At 38.9% G+C, this 21,384-nt stretch overlaps 1 protein-coding gene across 2 annotated transcripts in view; it reads right to left on the bottom strand.

Annotated features, from left to right (window-relative positions):
* Nucleotides 1-3,043: 3,043 nt before the first annotated feature.
* Nucleotides 3,044-21,384, bottom strand: part of LOC126175019 (inositol polyphosphate-5-phosphatase A) — a 275,390-nt gene continuing 257,049 nt past the window's right edge. The window contains exon 15 of one of the 2 annotated variants that reach the window (XM_049921515.1): nt 3,044-7,491. In XM_049921515.1, the coding sequence (XP_049777472.1) occupies nt 7,340-7,491 (152 nt within the window). In that variant the 3' untranslated portion in view covers nt 3,044-7,339. The remainder of the gene's footprint in view (nt 7,492-21,384) is intronic. The other variant, XM_049921517.1, reaches the window with a different exon arrangement.

The raw sequence follows: 21,384 nt of genomic DNA, 5'->3' as shown, positions 1-21,384 counted from the left end.
GACATGACGGCTGTGTAGTGCTGGAATGGGAACAGGGAGGGGGCTGGATGGGTGAGGACAGTGACTAATGAAGGTTGAGGCCAGGAGGGTTGCGGGAATGTAGGATGTATTGCAGGGAAAATTCCCACCTGCGCAATTCAGAAAAGCTGGTGTTTGTGGGAAGGATCCATATGGCACAGGCTGTAAAGCAGTCATTGAGATGAGGGATATCATGTTTAGCAGCGTGTTCAGCAACAGGGTGGTCCACTTGATTTTTGGCCGCAGTTTGTCGGTGGCCGTTCATGTGGATAGTCAGCTTGTTGGTTATCATGCCTACATTGAATGCAGCACAGTGGTTGCAGCTTAGCTTGTAAATCACATGACTGATTTTACAGGTAGCCCTGCCTTTGTAGAATAGGTGATGTTAGTGACTGGACTGGAGTAGGTGATGGTAGGAGGATATATGGGACAAGTCTTGCATCTAGGTCTATTACAGGGGTATGAACCAATGAGGTTAGGGATTGGGAGCAGGGGTTGTGTAAGGATGGATGAGTATATTGTGTAGGTTCGATGGATGGCGAAATACCTCTGTACAAGAGGTGGGAAGGATAGTGGGCGGGACATTTCTCATTTCAGGGCACTACGCAAGGTAATCCAAATCCTGGTAGAGACTGTAATTCAGTTGCTCCAGTCCCAGATGGTACTGAGAAATGAGGGGAATGCTCCTCTGTGGCTGGACTGTGTGACTTTGGGAGGCAGTGGAAGACTGGAAAGATAAGGCACGGAAGAATTGTTTTTGTACAAGGTTGGGAGGATAATTATGGTCAAAGAAGGCTTCAGTGAGACCCTCAGTATATTTTGAGAGGGACTGCTCATGACTGCAGATGCAATGACCACAGGTGGCTAGGCTGTACAAAAGGGACTTCTTGATATAGAATGGGTAGCAGCTGTCGAAGTGGAGGTACTGCTAGTGGTTAGTAGGTTTGATATGGATGGAGGTACTGTTGTAGCCATCTCTGAGGTGGAGGTCAACAAATGGTTCAAATGGCTCTAAGCACTATGGGACTTAACATCTGAGGTCATCAGTCCCCTAGACATAGAACTACTTAAACCTAACTAACCTAAGGATATCACACACATCCATGCCCGAGGCGGGTTTCGAACCTGCGACCTGTAATGTAACGGACTACTGAAACTACCGATACCACCGGCTGGCGAGGTGTGCGGTGCCATCAATCAACTTGAAGAAGTAAGTGAACTTTAACTATGTAAACATAAAGTGAAATATTATTATTTTGTTACAAAACCCTTAATATGACGACAATAATGAGATATATTGCCACAGAACTATATTATAAACACTTTTCATTTTTCATACATATGTTTTTCATATAGGTATATGTGCGATGTGTAAAATATCAATATACAACCAAGGTTGGCAGTACTGCACAGTTTGTAAGCTCTGCGAACAGGAGCCGGTTGTTGGCGGGTGTCAAACAAGAGCCAGTTGTTGGCGGGTGTAGAGACAATGGGCAGTTGGTGTTGAGATGTCTTGTAATACGCAAGCTTTGAGAAGGTCAAGGATAGAGGGAACGAAATGATGTATTGGAAATGCTGTTACATTGAAAATTATTGAATATCATCATGATCAGCATTTATAAAATAAAAGTTGGAAGTTTAACTATGTGTCAGTTCTTACGCAGCAAAATACCCACCCTGGACCTCAAATTGATTTAACAAACAGCGGATGGCGAGATTCATCACTGGACGACGAGCGTGCAACAATGACCAATAAAGGTAAGAAAGTTATATTACTCTAAATTCAAATTGTGATGATACCTATCTTTCTTCATGTCTTCAACCCTGTATGTACTCTGTTGTTAGAGTGAACAGCATGACGGGAACTGGTGGTCGACTAGGCACACCAGGGAGACCACACAGGTTTAAAATGATAATTTGTAGCTTAATATACTACTACTGATAATAATTAATATTTGTCCCCCGGAGAAAGAGGTGCATTACAGACCGTAGCAGCAGCACAGTTCGGACTGAAGCACCTAGAACTGCTCAGTCACTGGAGGTCAACATTTAGGAAGGTGGCTTGTTGGATTGAGTAGAACCAGGTCAAGCAAATGGGGGAGAGGTTGTTGAGGTTCTGGAGGAATGTGAATAGGGTATCCCCACCTTCAATCCAGATAACAAAGATGTCATCAATGAATCTGAACCAGGTGAGAGGTTTAGGATTCTGGGTTTTTAGGAAGTGTGGCTTTTTTTCTCTGTGCCAGAGCTTGATGGATACTAGAACTAATAGCCGGCAAAGTTGACTACATTTTCTGTTAAATATTCCAGTTGTAACCTGGTAATAAAATTTGTTTCTGCTTTCCTTCAGTTCTTTGGGTAAACATTGTTCCAGACCTCTGGAATCCTTATCTTTACTGTAATTTAGACATCTGGTGCAAGGCATCCCCAGTGCAGGGAAACTTTGCTCCACATAAACATTAGAAAAGTGGAATAAATGTTGTTTTATGAGATGCAAATACAGATTACTTTGCAAAAGTCTGTATTAACTAATCAGATAATTCTGAAAAACAAAAGAATTAAAGAAATCCTGTTTTGAATCTAATTTCTTTAAAAATCTGTAAGAAGTGGAGGAAAGTAACTGCAAATGGTTGTAATCCTTTTTCTCCTAACTCTCTCTCTCTCTCAACCCCTCCCCCCCCCCCCCCCCCCCCCTGCCCCCGCCCCTTTGAAGGAACATTTGGTTTTGTTCTGAAAGCATTTGTGACACTTTTTGTTAATCTTCTGTTGGCTGTTAACAGATAAGCAGGAGCCCTTTTTACTTTTATTTGACTATGTGTGTAATGTGTTATCTAGCACAAAGAAAACACAGCAATAAATGAGAAAAAATAACACCAAGTTTTCAAGACTCTGTAGCAAAATTTCATGTTACACGAGAGCTTATACACTTAAAATTTTCCAGGAAACATTGATTTTTGATTAACTAAGCTTGTGATGATTTATTTTATATATTGTTCAATCTTTATTTATTGCTTTGAGCATGTGTTTAATGACAGACAATAGTAACCAAGAAATCATGTAAGGCAGTATTAGAAATAAAGAAATTTAAATTATGGTTTCAGACCTAAAGTACATAAGAGAAAAGACACTAATATCTTGTACAGCTTTATATATATATGAATATATGTTAGTTAATAAGAAAGAAAGATTTCTTAAGAAGCATGAATACTAGAATTTAAGATAACTTGCAGACTTAGCGATAAATGCATATGGAAATGATTTACTGCTAATAACAAAAACAGAAGTTTTCTTATTTGTCTCCATCCTGAATGAATATTTTTCTGTATTATTGTTAATTTTCCAATGAAACTCGTTCACATACAGAAACCACAAGCAAGTACACACCGGTTCACTGTGTACCCTGAGATTGCTCACTAACTATACATACAAATGCAGTATAATACACTAAGTTTCACTATACAAGTCTACTATATAACAGTGGACAGCAAAACATTGGTTTGTAGCATATAAATTGAATGCACAGTAGCATTATTTGTATTATTTAGCTCTCAGTGACAAAATGGATTATGAAATGTTACAGTCCAGGGCAGCACATTAAAGATGAAGACTGGAAATAAATGCTTCTTGAATGCTTTAGTTAGTCACCAAAAACTGTCGAAAAGCCTCTAAGGCAACAAAATATTCACATTCCTCCTTTAACAAAAGTTTTATGCACAAAATCACATGTTACCTATTAGGAATTTGTAAAGGGCCAGCGCACATCAATCCAGCCAGGAAAAAAAGGTAGAAACGTGTTAACAAATGCAAGTTATAAATATGAATCATTACATCCTTTGTACCCCCCATATTATGTATGTGCCCTATTAATGAGTTTGGAGTTGAATGTTGTTTTTACCTCAGGAGGTATTTTACTACTTCTCTGCAGTGCTTCTGTATCCTCCAACCCCATCTCCTAGTGTGTGATTTCGTTAGAGTTTACTATTGTATCCTATAAAATACCAATCAAATAAGTCAGTGATTGAATTTGTACCATGAAAAGAAAAATGGGCATGAAAGACCTTAATTTAACTGAAGTGATGATTATAAACAAATCTTCCTTTGGGATTTAGTTACTGTGTAAAGCTACTAATTGCAGCCAGAGAATTTGTTTCTCTCTGTACTGTCTCATCAAAACTAAGATCTTATCTGATAGCTTTGCCAATGAATGATTTCTAAGACTCTATCATGAACACATACAAGCAGTGATTAAAAACTCCGGTAAAAGTTGTAGAACAAAGATAATTTATAATCAATACAAGAAGTCTTATCACCTGTTTGAGCTAGAAAATTAAACTGTTATGTTTAAAAAATCCAGAAACAAAAGCAAAGTATAATTGTTCTGTAACTTAAGCAATATTAAATGCCCAGGCATCTTACAGAAATTTTGTACATAGTTTGAGAATGAATATACAAAATATGTCTTGATGTATAAGCCATATAGCTAAACCAAAGACACTAATAACAGGAGATTCTACTCTATTATAGACACTAATGAGATGGACAGTCCCACAACAAAAATTACACGACATTTTTTTCCCCTGACACAAACATGTAAATATGCTGAAAAGCATTTTGACTATTTGTCTGACTAGATACATTTCCTTTAAGTTGCACAAAAAAAACTTATCCTACACATAACAAATTAGAAATTATTAACAGCCTATAACAATACTTGCTTACAATACTAGAGACTAGCCTGCTCTTTAAAGTCTGAAACCTGAAATATTACGGTTCACATCTTCAACAATTATATTTTTTCTTAATCCTGTTTTCTTACATATTTTAACTAGTGGCATATATGCTAAACACTTTATTTATAACAGAACTAAGTTATTACTTCTGGGTGCAAGGAAGAAAATTATCCTCGTACATTGTAAATGCATTGCAAAGAAACAACAAACAGTACTTATTTTACAATAAATTTGCTGTGGTAATATTACAAGCTTTAAATCTTGGATTTATTATTAAATAGAATGTTCTGATTATGTTTAGTGTTACATACCATTTCCGTAATATCTCATTCACATTTCTCACCTGTTTACATCTTCAAAGTATTTTAAAGCCAGCAAAAAGACAGTAATAATACAATTTCCATCCTACGGGGACATAGAGTAAGAACAAGTATAAGTAATAAGTACTGCCACAAAAAGCACTGTCTGCTACTATGACTATATTAAGCTTATCTTAACCCAGGGAGTAATGTAAACAGATGTTTCATGAATAAATCGTTGCAGGAACTAAGGATGTAACAAACTGCTATTGATGTTATAACTGTTATTTACAGATTGTAAGAACTATATAGGTCCAAAATTGTTTCAGTGTGTTTAACAAAGGAGAGCAGCAAAATTAAAATAAATAAACAAACACAACAGTGTATAATAACCCTTTTTTAGGGCAAAAGGAGTCCACAGCAGTATAAGAGACATTTCTCGGAGAAATATTTTATGTGAAGTGCCATATACGACAATAATGTTTTACAAATACAAGTATTAGTGCTGTAGGAAGAACTGAGAGATGAATATGTGCATTGTATCTGAGAGACATCAATGAGGCATAAAGAAACAAAATAATGAGATAAAATAAACTATCATAGGCTGATGAATGAATAGAAAGCACAACACATTTATAATTTGGAAAAAAATCTGGACACCAATCATCTCAACTAAGTAAATGAACAGATATGAATAAACCAAAGAATGCAAATGAAATAAATGAGGCACCGATAGCAGATTCAAGTGTTACTCTAACTGTGGTTTACACTAAGGAAGATTTGCAGAAAAAATGGGGGAATAATCAGAAAATGGAATTCCTTGTAATCTCTGCAGGAATGTAAGATACAGAAAAACATCTTAAATTAATATAAAGTGAAATATTAAGAATTTATGAAGAAACAGGCTGTTGAAATCATACAATGCAGGCTCTCATGCTGGTTTTTTTTTTTTTTTTTTGCATCCCTTATGATAGCCAAAAAAGAAAAAGCACCAAAGACTGTTTAAAGTTTAGAATGTTCATTGCAGATTTCTTAGTTAAAAGAACTGTATACAAAGTGGCACATTGTTGAATATGTTTTCAGTTTCCTGTCAACATATAAACCACTTTTTCCATTAAAAAGTGAATCTTACATTGTGTTAGAAGTGAAATGAATATTTTCAGCACTTACTCTTCGCAGAGCACTGTGGTGCAGGACTTTACAAGAAAGTGCTATTGTAAAATTATATCTCCCATTTACAGTAATTTCTGTATGTTTGTGGTTGGGCATAACGTGTTCGCTATTTATATTGAACATTTGTTTCTGATGTTATTCACAACCTGATTATTTGCATAGGATTTTGTTAATGGAAAATCTGCAACAGGACTGCATGGTGAGATTGAAAATACTTCAGTTGCAACTTTGTTTCAATTTAAACATGACTGGTTTCAAGAAAATTATATTCCCATCTTCAGTTGCACAAATTTAGTAGTGGTTGTGAAGTGTTACCACGCCACCACATCCACCTGTTCCACAGTTCAGCCTGTTGTAACATGTGACCACCTAGCAACTGACTACTAAATTTGTACACCTGAAAATGTGAATACGATTTTCCCAAAATCAGTCATGTTTATAATAAGACAAAGTTACAACTGAAGCAGATATTTTCAATCACACAGTGCTTATTTGCAATTTTCCTAACATTTCGTCTTCATCCAAAATTGCACTGAACATCTTCAGAAGTGCTTCTCATTCTGGCAAGACTTGCCGACTCAGTGGAATGAGTAGGAACTCTGAAGATGTTCAGCTCAACTCTGGTGGAAATATTAAGAAAAGAAAAGTTTCATGGGCCAGAGCCATATAACCTAGAAGATTTACTAATAGTTGAGACAGCCAGTCATGTAAGACTTCATTGTATGATCATAAGTTTAATTACATCACAGAAAATCAAATACTATATGTGCTTTCCAAAAACACTGACACTTAAAGATGAATTCAGGTACTATCTTGTCTTTTCAGTTTTATGGTTTGCACATATGACATTCATGTACCTAAGATTGCATTATGTCAAGGCAAGGCAGATCCATAATGTAGATCTTTGTTTTCACTTTTTAATTATTGTTGCTGGCATATGACTGACTGGAGCTTTACTTACACTTCAGACTTACAATCCTAATTTGACTAGAATATTTAGTATGTTTCAAATTAAGTATTAACTAACATAGTTGCTCTAAAAGAAAGAAGTATGCTAACATGAGAAGTGATAAATCAGGAGAAGGGTCTGTTGTAAAAGGAATGTAATAGTTGATATGTTCACACTGATGTTTCCTTGAATATTCGAACTGGTAAATCAGAATGCTTGATATAGATGTAACGTGTAACTGTGGTATTTTCTGTGACTTCATCTGACCGTTTGTGATTTGAAAGACTTCCACCATCATTGTCCCAGGACACAAGGCTTGATCCTAAACAAGAAAAAAATTTACAGTATGGAGTGTAAAGAAGTAATAATGCATTAAATACAAAGGTGCGGTAGGAAAAAAAACATTGTCATAAATAAATGTAATTTAAATCTGTGAAATGCTCATTTGAGATTAAAAGCTTATTTTATAACTAACTTGGAAAGAAACAGAAGTTCCAGATATACACATTTGACGATACCATTACTCACTTATGAATTCAAATTTGGAAGAAAAAAATTCTTAGAGGTCTAAATGAAATATCAGTCAATTAATGTTCTATGTCGTAAACAAGAGTATACAACTTATTTCTTTTGTAAAAATTGCTTCTTGTATAATTGTTACTGAAATCAATTTGGAAAATATTTATTTTGCCCTCTACAATATTAAAAAATGAGGAATGCTTGATTTGTGATGGTACGCACTGTTGTTATGCCATGCCAATGTGTCTGGGGGGGGGGGGAGGGGGAATCAGAACCGCTGATTTTGAGATGTGGTATGATAGAGCTTTTGCTGCAGTTGAAGTAATGTGAAACAAATGTTGTATTCAAACTTTTAAAATGCTCAGAAAATAATTAAGATAACGTGTTAAAAAGCCTAAATTTCAAAAACATCGCCTGGAAGGTCACAGTGCCAGAATCTCATTTCTTACAAATCAACCACTAAAAATGAGTGTATGTACTGTTGCATAAGTACAATTCAGAGTTCTCAGATAGAATCCTGATTCCTAATTATGCATATTGTTATCTGTTATCAGTGCTAGGTTCTGAAGTAAAACATTTCTCTATGGTAGTGTCATACAAAAACGAAACTAAATACAACACAGTTTTCTTACCTGCCGCAAAGGCGAGAAGTAACTCAGATTGAGATAGTGGCCCCCAAAGCATGAATGAATGAGCATAAATACAGCATAATTTTACTCATTTGCCCCAAAGGTGACAAATAACTCTGATTAAGATATGTTGATCTTCGCTTCCAGAGTATCTGATTATTATTTTTATTTAATCTCAATTAACTGACTAGTCAAGTGTATTGGAATTTCATATACAAAGTTACAATATATATAAACACTAACTTGTGTGCCTTTACATGTGACACAAAGTTCTGGTACACAACGGGGGGGAGAGGGGTCCCTACCATCACATTCTGTTCCATTAGGTACATTTGAATCCAGTGCTTCATCAACCACTATTCTAAGTTGAACTGCAGTTATTCTAAATTTGAATTCCTGTTCCTCTACATGTTCATGCCCATTGCTAAAGGTATAGAGCTCTTCACTGAGATGCAATACTACTGCCTCTTTATCTAGTTTACGGAATATGTAAATCTTCCGACTTTCTGTAGTTGCACTTTATGAAAAGGAAAGTTGATACTCACCATATAGCGGAGATGCTGAGTCTCAAATAGGCACAACAAAAAGACTCTCACAATTAAAGCTTTCAGCCATCAAGGCCTTTGTCAACAATAAACAACAGACACACAGAAACAGAACTTGCACACACGACTGCAGTCTCAGGCAACTGTCTCAGGCAACTGAAACCAGTTGCCTGAGACTGCACTGCACTGCAGTTGTGTGTGTGAGTTGCGCGTGTGTGCGTGTGTGTGTGTGTGTGTGTGTGTGTGTGTGTGCTATTGGTGAAGGCCTGGATGGCTGAAAGCTTAAATTGTGAGAGTCTTTTTGTTGTGCCTATCTGCAACTCAGCATCTCTGCTATATGGTGAGTAGCAACTTTCCTATTCATAATATTGTCACTTTCTGTCCTGGATTTTCCATTGTTTGATTGTTATAGTTGCACTTTGGTAATCATGCAACCGCCCCGTGTTCACTGACACCTGTTTCAATGTGAATTTCTTCAAAGAGCTCAGATTTATTAGACACCTTTAGATTTGATATATTTCTGAGATAAGTAAGGTTCCGAACTGTCTATTCTAAGCAGGTTTCGAAAAAAGTATTGGGTATTGCAAGATGTCTTATCATACCCACTACTTACAAAACTTTAATTATCCCACTCTGTTGTTGAATGAATAAGTTTCTTTACAATGATAACATTGTGACTGGTGAACATAAATATTAGTGAGCTGAGGTTTTGTCTCAACATTTTGATTATTCTGGGGATGACCCTAGTGGCCAGTAGAAGTCTCAAATATAAGTTTATGTCCAATGGTGATACTGGGTTTTGCCCAAACAATCTCACATCCAGCTACAATTTCTATCTCAGTGGATTTGTTTCTCTTCTACTGCTACAAATATACTACATTCATTTCCCATCAACCTGTCTATCAGCATACACTTAAATTTACATCTGAAACCTCAGTACCATTAACTTCAGGTTTTATCCAGCTTTCTGTACTTAACATTATGTGAGCTTCGCTGCTTTTAGACTTACTTCAAACCTGGGACTTTGGTTCTAACACTCTGGCAACTGATCACCAGGATTTTAATAGTTCCAGCTGTGTTATGCTAATACTTTGGGGTGTTACACAGCTTCATTATTGGCTCTGAATGAAGAAATGCGTAATCTAAGCAAACTCTTTTGTGGACTGTACATGAAGTCAGTTACCAGGGTAGGGATCCTAACCTGATCCATTGACATCTGCAACTATGCTTTGCAAACCACTATGAGGTGCTTGGCAGAGGTTATATCCCACTGTACCAGTTATTAGAGTTTCTTCCTGTTCCACTCATGTATGGAGTGCAGGAAGAAAGATTGTTTGAACACTTTTGTGTGTGCAGTAATTACTGTTATCCTCATGATGTCTATGTGAGTGAGGCATAGGGGGTTGTAGTACATTCCTAGAATAATCATTTAAATGATTAATGGAAAATCTCATATAAAGATGTGAAACAAATACTAACAAAGAGATAGAGGGGCTGGCCAGTACTTACCTCAGCTCAGTACAGCCGATAGATACACATAAAACAGAACCGAAAATTTACGTTCCTAGCTTTCGGAACAAATGTTCCTTCATCAGGGAGGAGAGAGAGGAAAGAAAGGGAAGAAGGGAAAGGAGATTCAGTTACTCACAACCCAGGTTATGAAGCAACAGGGAAAGGAAAATAGGGAGGGTAGCAAGGATGGAGGCATGGTTGTCAGAGGGAAGCCAAAGATATTCTACTGTAAGTACTGTGCCAGCTTCAAACCAAAGAGGATGCATACAGAAGTAAAGAGGTATATAGTATAAAGATAAACACAACTATGTAGGATGAAAAGATGCGTGAATGGCTAAAGAGGAAAGGGAAAGAGGAGAAGACTGAAGAGTAAATGGGAGTGAGGTTGTTTAATGTAGGTTCAGTCCAGGGGGATGGCGGGATGAAAGGATGTGTTGGAGTGCAAGTTCCCATCTCCGCAGTTCAGAGGGACTGCTGTTGGGTGGGAGAAGAACAGTAGAATAATATATGAAAACTGGCATTCTGCAATGTCAAATCATTACCTGAATATATGTCACAATTTATACTGAGCTCCTAGTTAGGAGCGAGCTGTTTCACCCTCAATTGTAAATGAAACTGTACAGTGGAAACATCATGCTAATAGTACAGAAGAGTTACTGCAAAAGTGACATCATTATTTTAGTAGCTTGAATAGATTAGAGCTCTCTTTCAGCACCCACCAGCTGCCACGTCACAGTCTAGTGGCACTGCATAGCAGGTTCGCTACAGCACTTAACTTTAGTAACAGCAACTGCAAGATATTTGTAAGGTAAAAGTTGGTGCACATATCAACCAGGTGACAGATCATACATACTGTGGAGCACATCAGACCAAAATCCACTTGTCACACGTAAGCTTTTTGGAATTAGTGATGCAAGCGACTCCTTACTGGAAACATTCAGATGTAGCCCCTGTTAAGTGTCATGTCACTGTGTAAAAGTTGACACACCAGTCTCATCCATGAGTGAGTTCCCCATCAAGCTCATTGAATTATGATGTTCTGTGTTTATAAACATTCAGTAGAATGCTTCATCCAAGGCTTGTCATATCACTCAAAGTGTGAAGCAGTCTCAACATTAATGTGAAGAGCATTCTCAGCTATATGCTTAACGTCTTCCTCAACTGAGCTTACAGTTCGGACTGCAATTCTTAGGGTACATTTATGCTGCAGCCTCACTGTTCACACCACGCTACTCACTGCTGGCACATTACACCTTGCTGCTCACCAGAAGCCATGTTACATTTACACTGAAGCCTCGCTGCTCACTGGGAGTAATTACCCTTCTGCTGTTCACATAGTTATTAGAATGTTAGCAGAGTCAAACACAACACTGCTGGAGTGGCCTTGAATCAGTCAATCACTGCTCAAGTTTCAGGAAATGCAGCTATGGTCATGGCTCAAAACACAAATCACTGTAATATCATTGCCTGGCAAGGATCGAAGCAAGCAGTGATTGTACATGTTAATGGGTCACTAAGACTCAGTGGGCTTGTCTCATCATCACCAGGTCAAGCTGGTGAGTAGTGAGAAGGCATGATAAATGTGCCCTTAGGCTGATGTAATCTTTGCAAATAACTGTCTTGGAGACACTTTTATAGCTCATTATGCAGGTATCAGTGTAGAAGAATGGCTCCTTTTGGTCACCCTTCTACTGGCCTATATCTAACATTTCCTGTTTTTTCAGAGCCTCAAACTGACGGTGTATGAGAAATTTATTATTTCTTAGATAGATGACATCATCTGCCCTTCTTCAAGGTGCATGCGGATTCTATCAACTAAAACAGGATCGAAATGGAACCCCTGTGTTACCATAGTAAACTTCTCTGAGAGAATACTCTCTCCTCATAACAAGCATGAAAATGCAGCTGAGACACACAAATTTAGTGTTTCATTTACTGTTTCACTAAGTGCCTCTTTGAATTTGAAGTCATCCTTTCCTCTATTGTTGTTGTTGTGGTTGTTGTTATCGTGGTCTTCAGTCCAAAGACTTGTTTGATACAGTTCTTCATGCCACTCTATCTTGCACAGGCCTCTTCATCTCCAAATAACTACTGCAACCTGCATCCATTTTAATCTGCTTACTGTACTCATCTCTTGGTCTTCTGCAAATTAACCCCCTCCCCCTCCACCATGCAGTTCCCGCCAATACTAAATTGAAGATTTCTTGATGTCTAAGAATGAGTCCTCTTAACTGATCCCTTCTTTTAGTCAAGTTATGCCAAAAATTTCTAACTCCCCCCCCCCTCCAAAAAAATCAGTTCTAACCAGTACTTCCTCATGAGGAATGTGATCTAGCCATCTTACCTTCAGCACTCTTCTTCTTCTGCAAAGTTGCATTTCAAAATTCAAAAGCTCCTGTTCTCTTCTTCTCTGAAGTGCTTATCATCAAAGTTTCATTTCTGTACAAGGCTGCTCTCCAGATAAATGCCTTAAAAATGACTGCAATGTTAACAAATTTCTCTTCATCAGAAATGCTTTTCTTGCCACTGATAGCCAACATTTTATATCCTCTCTACTTTGGCCATCATCAGTTATTTTACTACCCAAACAGCAAAACTCAACTGCTAGTTTTAGTGTCTTATTTTTAATCCTTCTCCTTCATCATTGCCTGATTTAATTCAATTACAATCCAGTATCCTAGTTTTCAGTTTCTTAATGTTCATCTCATACCCTCCTCTCAAGACACTGTCCATTTGGTTGAACTCTTCTTTGCTCTCCCTGAACTTTAATTCCTTCTCCAAAGTTTTCTTTGGCTTCCTTTATTGCTTGCTCAATGTACAGGTTGAATAACATCAGGGATAGTCTACAGCCCTGTCACTCCCTTCTCAACCACTGCTTCCCTTTCATGCCTTTCAGCTCTTATAATGACCATAGGCTTTTGGTACAACTTGTATACAACCTTCTGCTGCATGTATTTGGGCCATGTTACCTTCAGAATTTCAAAGACTGTGTCCCAGTCAACATTGTCAAAACTTTTCTCTAAGACTGCAAAAGTAGAAATGTAGGTTTGTCTCGATTTAATCTATCTTATAATATAATTAATAGGGTCAGTATTGCCTCATGTGTTCCAAAATTTCTCCAGAACCCGAACTGATCTTCCCTGAGATCAGCTTCTACCAGTTTTTCCATTCTTCTGAAAATAATTTGTGTCAGCAGTTTGGAACTGTTAACTTATTAAACTGATAGTTCAGTATTATTCACACCTGTCAGCAGTTGCTTTCTTTGGAATTGGAATTCTTTTTGAAGTCCAAGGTATTTCTCCTGTTTCGTATAGCTTCCATATGAGGTGGAATAGTTTTGTCAGGGCTGGCTCTCCCAAGGATCTCAGCAGTTTTGAGGGAATGTCATGCAGTCTAGGAGCCTTGTTTCAGCTTAGGTCTTTCAGTGCTATCCCAATTTTTCTTGTAGTATCGTATCTCCCATTTCATCTCCATATACTTCCTCTCCTCTTTCTACAATTTTGCCTTAATATTCATTTAACTTGTACAGCCTATCTTCATATTCCTTCCACCTTTTAGCTTTCTCTTCTTTGTTAGTATTAGTTTTCCACCTGAGATTTGATACTGATATAGCTGCTTCTCTTTTCTCCAAAGGCCTCTTCAATTTTCCTGCAGATGGAATCTACATTTCCCCTAGTTATACATGCTTCTACAGAATTACATTTGTCCTCTAGCCATTCATGCTTATCCATTTTGTAATTTCTGTCGGTTTTCTATTTTCTCTTTTCATCAATGAAATCCAATATTTCCTGTGCATCCAATGATTTTTCTACTAGGCCTTGTCCTGTTACAAATTTGATTCTCTGCTGCCTTCACTATTTGATCTCGGGAGCTACCTGTTCATCAGCTGAATTCCTTTCCCATTTCACTCAGTCATTGTCTAATGCTCCATTTGAAACTTGTATCAATCACTGATTCTTTCATTGTATCCCAGCACCATCTTCTTAATTTCCTACCATTTGTAAATACATCACTTTTAACACACAATTTGTAACCATTAAATTATGCTAAGAGGGGCCTTGGAGAAAAGTCCATAAAATACGCCATAGAAGGAAAGGGGCATGTGGCCTCAGAAACCCCACATGCAGGGAGTATGGAGGATACCAGCCCTCCAACAGGTGTTGTACATTTTCTCCAGATCGAAAAATGTGGCTGCAGTCTGATAGTTCTGCATGCACACTCAAAAACCACACTGTACAGTGGTTAGTAAATTGCAAGACTCGAGACACCATATGAGCTGGGCATAAATCACACATTCCATCACCCCACAAACACAGCTGGTGAGAGAAATGGGGCAGTAACTAGAAGAAAGGTGTTTGTCCTTACCAGGCTTAGGTATGGGTATGACAGTGGATTCATGACAACGTCTGTGAAATGTGCCCTCTGCCCAGATGTGATCATAGGTATGACGAAGGAAGTACTTGCCTGCAAGAGAAAGTTTTTGCAACATCTGAATGTGAACATCGTCCAGCCCTGGGGCAGAGGATCAGGATGAAGTGACCACGATCTAGTTCCCTCATAGTAAATGTGACATTGTAGCACTCACGATTCTGCGAAGGGAAGGATATCGCCCAAGCCTCCTCCATTCATTTCCGTTCCGATGGAGGAAAGCAGGGTGATAGTGGGCGGAGCTCAAAATCTCCACAAAATAGTGGCCCAAGGTGTCAGAGTTAGCAATAGTGTCCACTATGACATCATCTGGTACATCAGGCTGGAAATTGGGGAATGGACGTTGGTCCCAGAGAGCCACTGGAGGTTGGTATACACTATGGAGGTGGGAGTGGACCTGTTAAAAGAGCTAGTAAACGATATCCAGCTAGCTTTTTTGCTACTGCAAAGAATGACAACACTGTGCATGCAACTGTTTATAATGAATGCAGTTTGCCATACTAGGATGATGTTAAAAACGCAGAGAGCATGTCTGCACGTGCGAATTGCATCATGGCATGCCTCAGTCCACCAAGAGACCAGGACTTGGCATGGTAAAGAGGAAGTGTGAGGAATGGAACATTCTGTCACGATAAGGATAAAACTTGTAAGATATTCTACCTGGTCATCACAACTGTTGAAATGTTTCCAGAAAGTTTTGTTGAAATGTTGTTCATCAGAGGTCACTAGTAGAGGGATGTAAATGATACAGAGGGAAAAGGTGAAGCAAAGAAGGAAAATGCAGACTACAATAGCTTCAATCTGAGTAGTCAGGTAGATAGTTTGACTATGAACATCATCCCGGATTAGCAGTATGACTCCCTCATGAGTTAGAATGCCATCCTCGGGGGGGAATGGCAAAGTGGACTGGAAAAAAATGTGAGAGGCAGAGAACAAGTGGACGCTGCAGTTCCAAGAGCAACCATAATTTCTCTGTTGGATCTTGGCTGCGAATGTTCCACTGGGGGAGAGTCTTGACGAGGAAAGGGGAAGAGGGAAAAATGAAGGGGTGTCACATCGGCAATTGCCGAGTGTCAGCCTTCGAAGACTCATTGCCACAGGGCACAGAGGCTGGAGGATCCTATTCCATGCAATCTACAGAGGCATCGGTGTTCTTTCTCCGTCAGTCTGCAGAGTTTAGCGCAGAAAAATAGTTGGCGGTGCACACCAGCAACATGGAGGTCGACCAGATGAGGTATCACACGCCAACATCATTGAAGAGGATCTCCAAATTGGTGAAGGAGAAGACCGTTTGCCTTTGCTTGATTTCTTGGCGCCTTTGCAGGTGGCCGATGACAGTTCAGATGTTTGTTGGCCGGAGGGATGTAAAAAGTCTTCACAGGAGTATTCCTTCTGTCCTTTCAGTCTACCAGTTGTGTAGCAGGTGACTTTGCCCTGTGAGGCGAAAGTTTGGTGGCTTATTGCACAGCTGGAGAAGGAGATGGGGATGCTATCATGACACTGGGTGATTTTACAACTGCAGTACCAAATTTGAGGTCAATGTCTGCATGGCCATGTCCTTTGTGGAGCGAGATACAGCAAGAACAGTACTGTAAGTGCTGGATGATAGAATGCGTGTTTTCTGATGAACCAACAACTTGCAAGCGACAGGATAAGGTACTTTTCCCTTCACCCAGATCTCCTAAACGGCCTGCTCATCGAGATACATGAGGCAATCTCGGGAGGAGGCTGCATGGCGCCATTGCAATTGATACAGTGGGGCAAAGCAGGCAGACTATTGCCCTCATGAGTATCTCTGCTACAGGCTACACATATGGCCGGGGTCAACAGGACATTCAAGTGTGGTTGTAACGATGACACTGGTAGTAGTGCATCAGGTTCGGAATGTACGGTCAGACTGTGATAACTTCATTGCCTGCTTTGATTTTTGATGGAAGGACCACTCTATCAAAAGTGATAAAAAGAAGGTGTGTGGGCACTATGGATGCATCTATCCTGTTCATCACCCAAAGGATTACAGTGACACCCTGATGAGACAGACACATTTGGATTTCTGTCTCAGTCAGACCATCGAGCAGCCTGGTGCAAATAACACCATGGAAAAAATTCAGCAATCGATGGGCCTCGACACAAATAGGACAGTCATGGAGGAGCAAAGCTGCAAGCAGCTGTTGTGCTTGAGAATCAGAAGTAGTCTCCAAAAGCAAAGTGCCATTACATAAATGAGAGCAGGACTTCACAGGGCTGGCAGTTGCACTAGCACCTTTCTGAATAATAAATGGATTTACTGTAGCAAAGGATTGACTGTCTTCAGTATGTGAAACCCCAAGCAACTGTCGTGCAACTGGGAGAACCTCATTCCGTTTATGTTTAGTGTACACTGATTGTGAAGAAGATGATTGGCTCACTTCGAGAAAATCCCCCAGTATTGCCAGCATCTCTGATGCCATGCTCCTTCCCCCGGGGGAGGGGGGGCGTCGGCCTGCATGGCCATGTCCTTTGTGGAGCGAGATGCAGCAAGAGCAGTACTGTAAGTGCTGGATGATAGAATGCATGTTTTCTGATGAGCCAACAACTTGCGAGCGACAGGATAAGATACTTTTTCCTTCACCCGGATCTCCTAAACGGCCTGCTCATCGAGATACATGAGGCAATCTCGGGAGGAGGCTGCATGGTACCATTGCAACTGATACAGCAGGGCGAGGCAATCATCCTTCCCTAGGCCTGGCCTGTACCAGGGGGTACGTGCGAACTCTACCTGTCGACCTGGGGCTGGGGATTATGCCTTACCCAGTCATCTGTTACATGTCACACATGTGGGCTGGCCTTCAGGAGCACACAGGGAGGAAGAAGAAAAAGAGGAATCTCAAACATCGAAGTGGAGGAAGGTTCGGAGAAGGGGAACAAAGAAAGAAAAAAGGGATGAAAAACAGTGGAGACTCTTCTTATGTCAGCTAATGAAAATGCAGAACACATTCCCAAAAACATCCCAGACATGTTCCCCAAGGGAGGGGAAAAAGAATAGCAAGAGGATAGATGCGCAGCACAGAAGGGAAAGGATGCGGCATAGGCTGGGGTCCCGGGGTAACCAAGCACGAACCTGCCAATGATTGTACTACTGTCATGGGGGATTGGCTCTGCGTCTATCTTAGTTATTTTAATTCATTAATTATGCCGCTCGCAGTAGCTTACCTGCATTCCTACTTCATTATTTATTATTAGTTTTACCCCTGCATTACCTCAGTGTGATTTTTTATTTATAGCCCTGCACCCACTGACCAGATGTCCTATTCATCTCACAAACTTCACTAATCTCCACATTTAACCTCAGCCTATTCATTTCTCTTTCTGCTGATGACGACATCCTCCTGTGTAGTCCCTGCTTATAGATTTGAATGGGTATTTTACCCAAGAGGATGCCATCATTTAATCATATAGTAGAGCTGCATGTAAGTAACAGTTGCAGTTTCCTCTTGCTTTCAGCCATTTGCAGTACCAGCACAGCAGGCTAAGTTGGCTAATGTTACAAGGCCAGATCAGTCAATCATCCAGATCGTTGCCCCTGCAACTACTGAAAAGGCAGCTGCCCCTCTTCAGGCACATGTTTGTCTGACTTCTTCACAGATGCTCCTTGACTGTGGTTGCACCTATTTGCATGGGGCCAGCCTTTCATTCAGAGGCAGCCCAATTTCAATTTCTGGATATATTTTTATGACTATTTAAAGAGACTGCTTACATTTTCCCTCTCTTTTACTGGTTATTCATAAGTTTTGGACGCTGTTGTATGTTGAACCAGTATTTTATTTGAAATCTCGAAGAAGCTGAATTTCTCCAGTACCAGTGTCAGTGAATTAAAGCTTGTAGTTTGGCTAAACCGCAAGCACGAGGGCTTTCCTACTGAAACACGCGGATGATTACTTCTAGGTATCTCTGTGGTGCAACAGAGAATCAATTACAGTTTTAATATATAATTGAAATAATCAGTGCAGTAATTTTTAAACAATGAGACAGAATTGCTCGTCTGTACTTATTGTCATGAGGCAGAATATTTAGTGTTACCAATAGATAATGATAATGACCCACCCAGACAGCAGGGTGCATGAGTATGTCACTTCCAGGATTTGGGTAAGTGCACCAGCCCTGAATTGAATCAGCCTGGCGGATTAACAGCAAGGGTCGGTGTGCCACATAGCATGGAGGAATGGCAACCTACATGTGTGACAAATCTTGTGTAGTTTTGGTGTTTTGTTTCTTATTTTTGGGTCTTGAGAGGCCTCGCAGACAAAATATAGTGTTTGCGTGTTGTATTTTTGTCAAATGTTACTGTGGTGGAGCAGGTGAATCTTCTAAACATGTTTTATGTGGTAAAGATCTGGATGTTCAAGAATGTCTCAGTAATTCTCGGATGAAGACTTTAATGGCAGTGATAACATTCTTGATTTCATGATATTTAGTGATCACAACACTTAGAGATGGAAACTGAAGTGGTGAAGATGTGACAGCTGATGACAATGAAGAAACTTACTTCTTTGGTAAGAACAGATGTTTTTAATGAAAAGGCGCTGGAATCTGTATGTTTGAGAACCTCTGTATTTTGGTACCTTCAGTTTTCTCATAAATACATTTATTACAAAGATGATGACATCTTGAGACATGTAATTCATTGCAAGATGAACAGCACTTACTAAATACAGTAAAACTTCATTTATACATTTTTTGCCACTTTTACATTTTTTCCCCCATGTCCTAACAAAATTTCCACAGTGTGCACAAGTTATGGTGCAGTGTTTCAGAGTGAGTTCTTGGGAAATGGATTGGAAAGGCCGATATTAGACTATAATAAAATTTGATAGTGTAATAAGGAACTTTGTCAAAGTCAGGCACTGGTCAAATTTTCTTTGATCAAATCTAGTTCCTTGCCTTAGATTTGATCAAAGGAAGCGTTTGTCTTATGTTTACTGTATGGAGAAATCAACCGCTTGGAGTGCTAGCGCTGCTGCAACTGTCTGACACAAAATATTTATCAATAAGACTCCCAAATTTACATGGTGTGTCACATATGTAATGAAATTGATGGAAATATTCGAGGCAGATGAAGCACTGTGTAGCTTACGACATCCAGAATACAAAAACAGAATAAAAAGAGAAAAAAAAATTGTGGATGCTATTAGCCGTGAACTACGGTCAGGATATACCCCCGAGAATATAAAGGAGAAAATCTACAACTTCTGTGGAAATAAAAATATTTCATGACTGCAGTACGTATTAAATTTATTTGCCTTCACATATTCCTCCTTCAGTGTGTTATAAATAGCTTCAAATGTTTCTGGTATTATTTTCACCAATGTGCACTGTAGCATTAGAGCGCTATACCGGTACTGTAAACTAGAGTAGCTGGAAATCGCAGTATTACGGTAAGTCTATCTTTTGCAGATGTAGAATTTCTGAGGAGTATGTTCAGCTTCATAATATGAAGAGCCAATTTCTTGAGTACATATTGAAATGTACTCTCGTACATTCCCAAATGGATTTTCATGTGACGTTGATGAAAACTTCGTCACTACAGAACCCATGACTATCGCTGAGATCGTTCAATGTGCACGATGAGGATGATACAGAAGAGCCTCAGCATTCCTCCATGCTGTTCAACAATGCAGCAAATGTGTTAGAAATAATTAAACAATTTGTGATATGCCACAATGTTTCTGATGAAATAATGAGCATAATCCTGTTTTGAGGGTACAGTGTATGCTATTGCTGCGTCAAAGAAAAAACAAGCAAAAATTACGGACTTTTTTACAAAATGATGTTCTCTTCTGTGCAGAGGTTTACAATTTTTTATATGTTTGTTAAGTATGGTACCTAGTAAGCCCGTAAAACGTTTTGTAGAATGTAACTTTTTGTTGACTGGATTCTTCATTTTTGTTTACCAATTAATTTGATAGTGTGATGCTTTATTTCGTATATATGTTTTTCATACTTACACATTTTTTTTTTTCTGTAGTCTACTGAAAAATGTATAAATGAAGTTTTACTGTAATATCTATGATTACATAATTACTACCACTCATCACATGTGTTACGCATCAAAACTGTGGCACACAGATCATGTAGTATTTCTGATATGGAAATCCTGGAAGACGAACTTATATCAAGCTAGAAAGAGTTCTTGAAGCAAACTGTTACCCTTTACAACAGATTCTGAATGCACTAACGATACAATCAAAAGTGAACTTATGGGTTTCCTACCAGATTTCTTTCCTCACTAAGCATCAGGTGAAAACAATTTTTCACTGTATACTGAATATGGAAGTTGTTCTTAGTTCTGTCAGCCACGATATATGCTCCACAAGATGTAGATTTACAAGATCCTCTGTGCATTCTGTGGAATATCAGGTAGGAAATACAGCGTGTTCACAAGAGACAAACTATAACAGTACTGGAAATTCCTGCATGGAGCAAAACATAAAATACAGGAAAAGCAACCAACCACTCATCTATACCGTATATATATGTGGAACACAGTAATATGTAACATAAAACAGCATTCTTTGATACCACTTTAAGTTTAGCCAAATTGAG

The sequence above is a fragment of the Schistocerca cancellata genome, chromosome 3 (assembly GCF_023864275.1).
Source record: "Schistocerca cancellata isolate TAMUIC-IGC-003103 chromosome 3, iqSchCanc2.1, whole genome shotgun sequence".
In the NCBI taxonomy this organism is placed as follows: domain Eukaryota; kingdom Metazoa; phylum Arthropoda; class Insecta; order Orthoptera; family Acrididae; genus Schistocerca; species Schistocerca cancellata.
The sequence above is the reverse complement of the archived record's forward strand: the minus strand, read 5'-3'. Positions and strand labels throughout refer to the sequence as shown.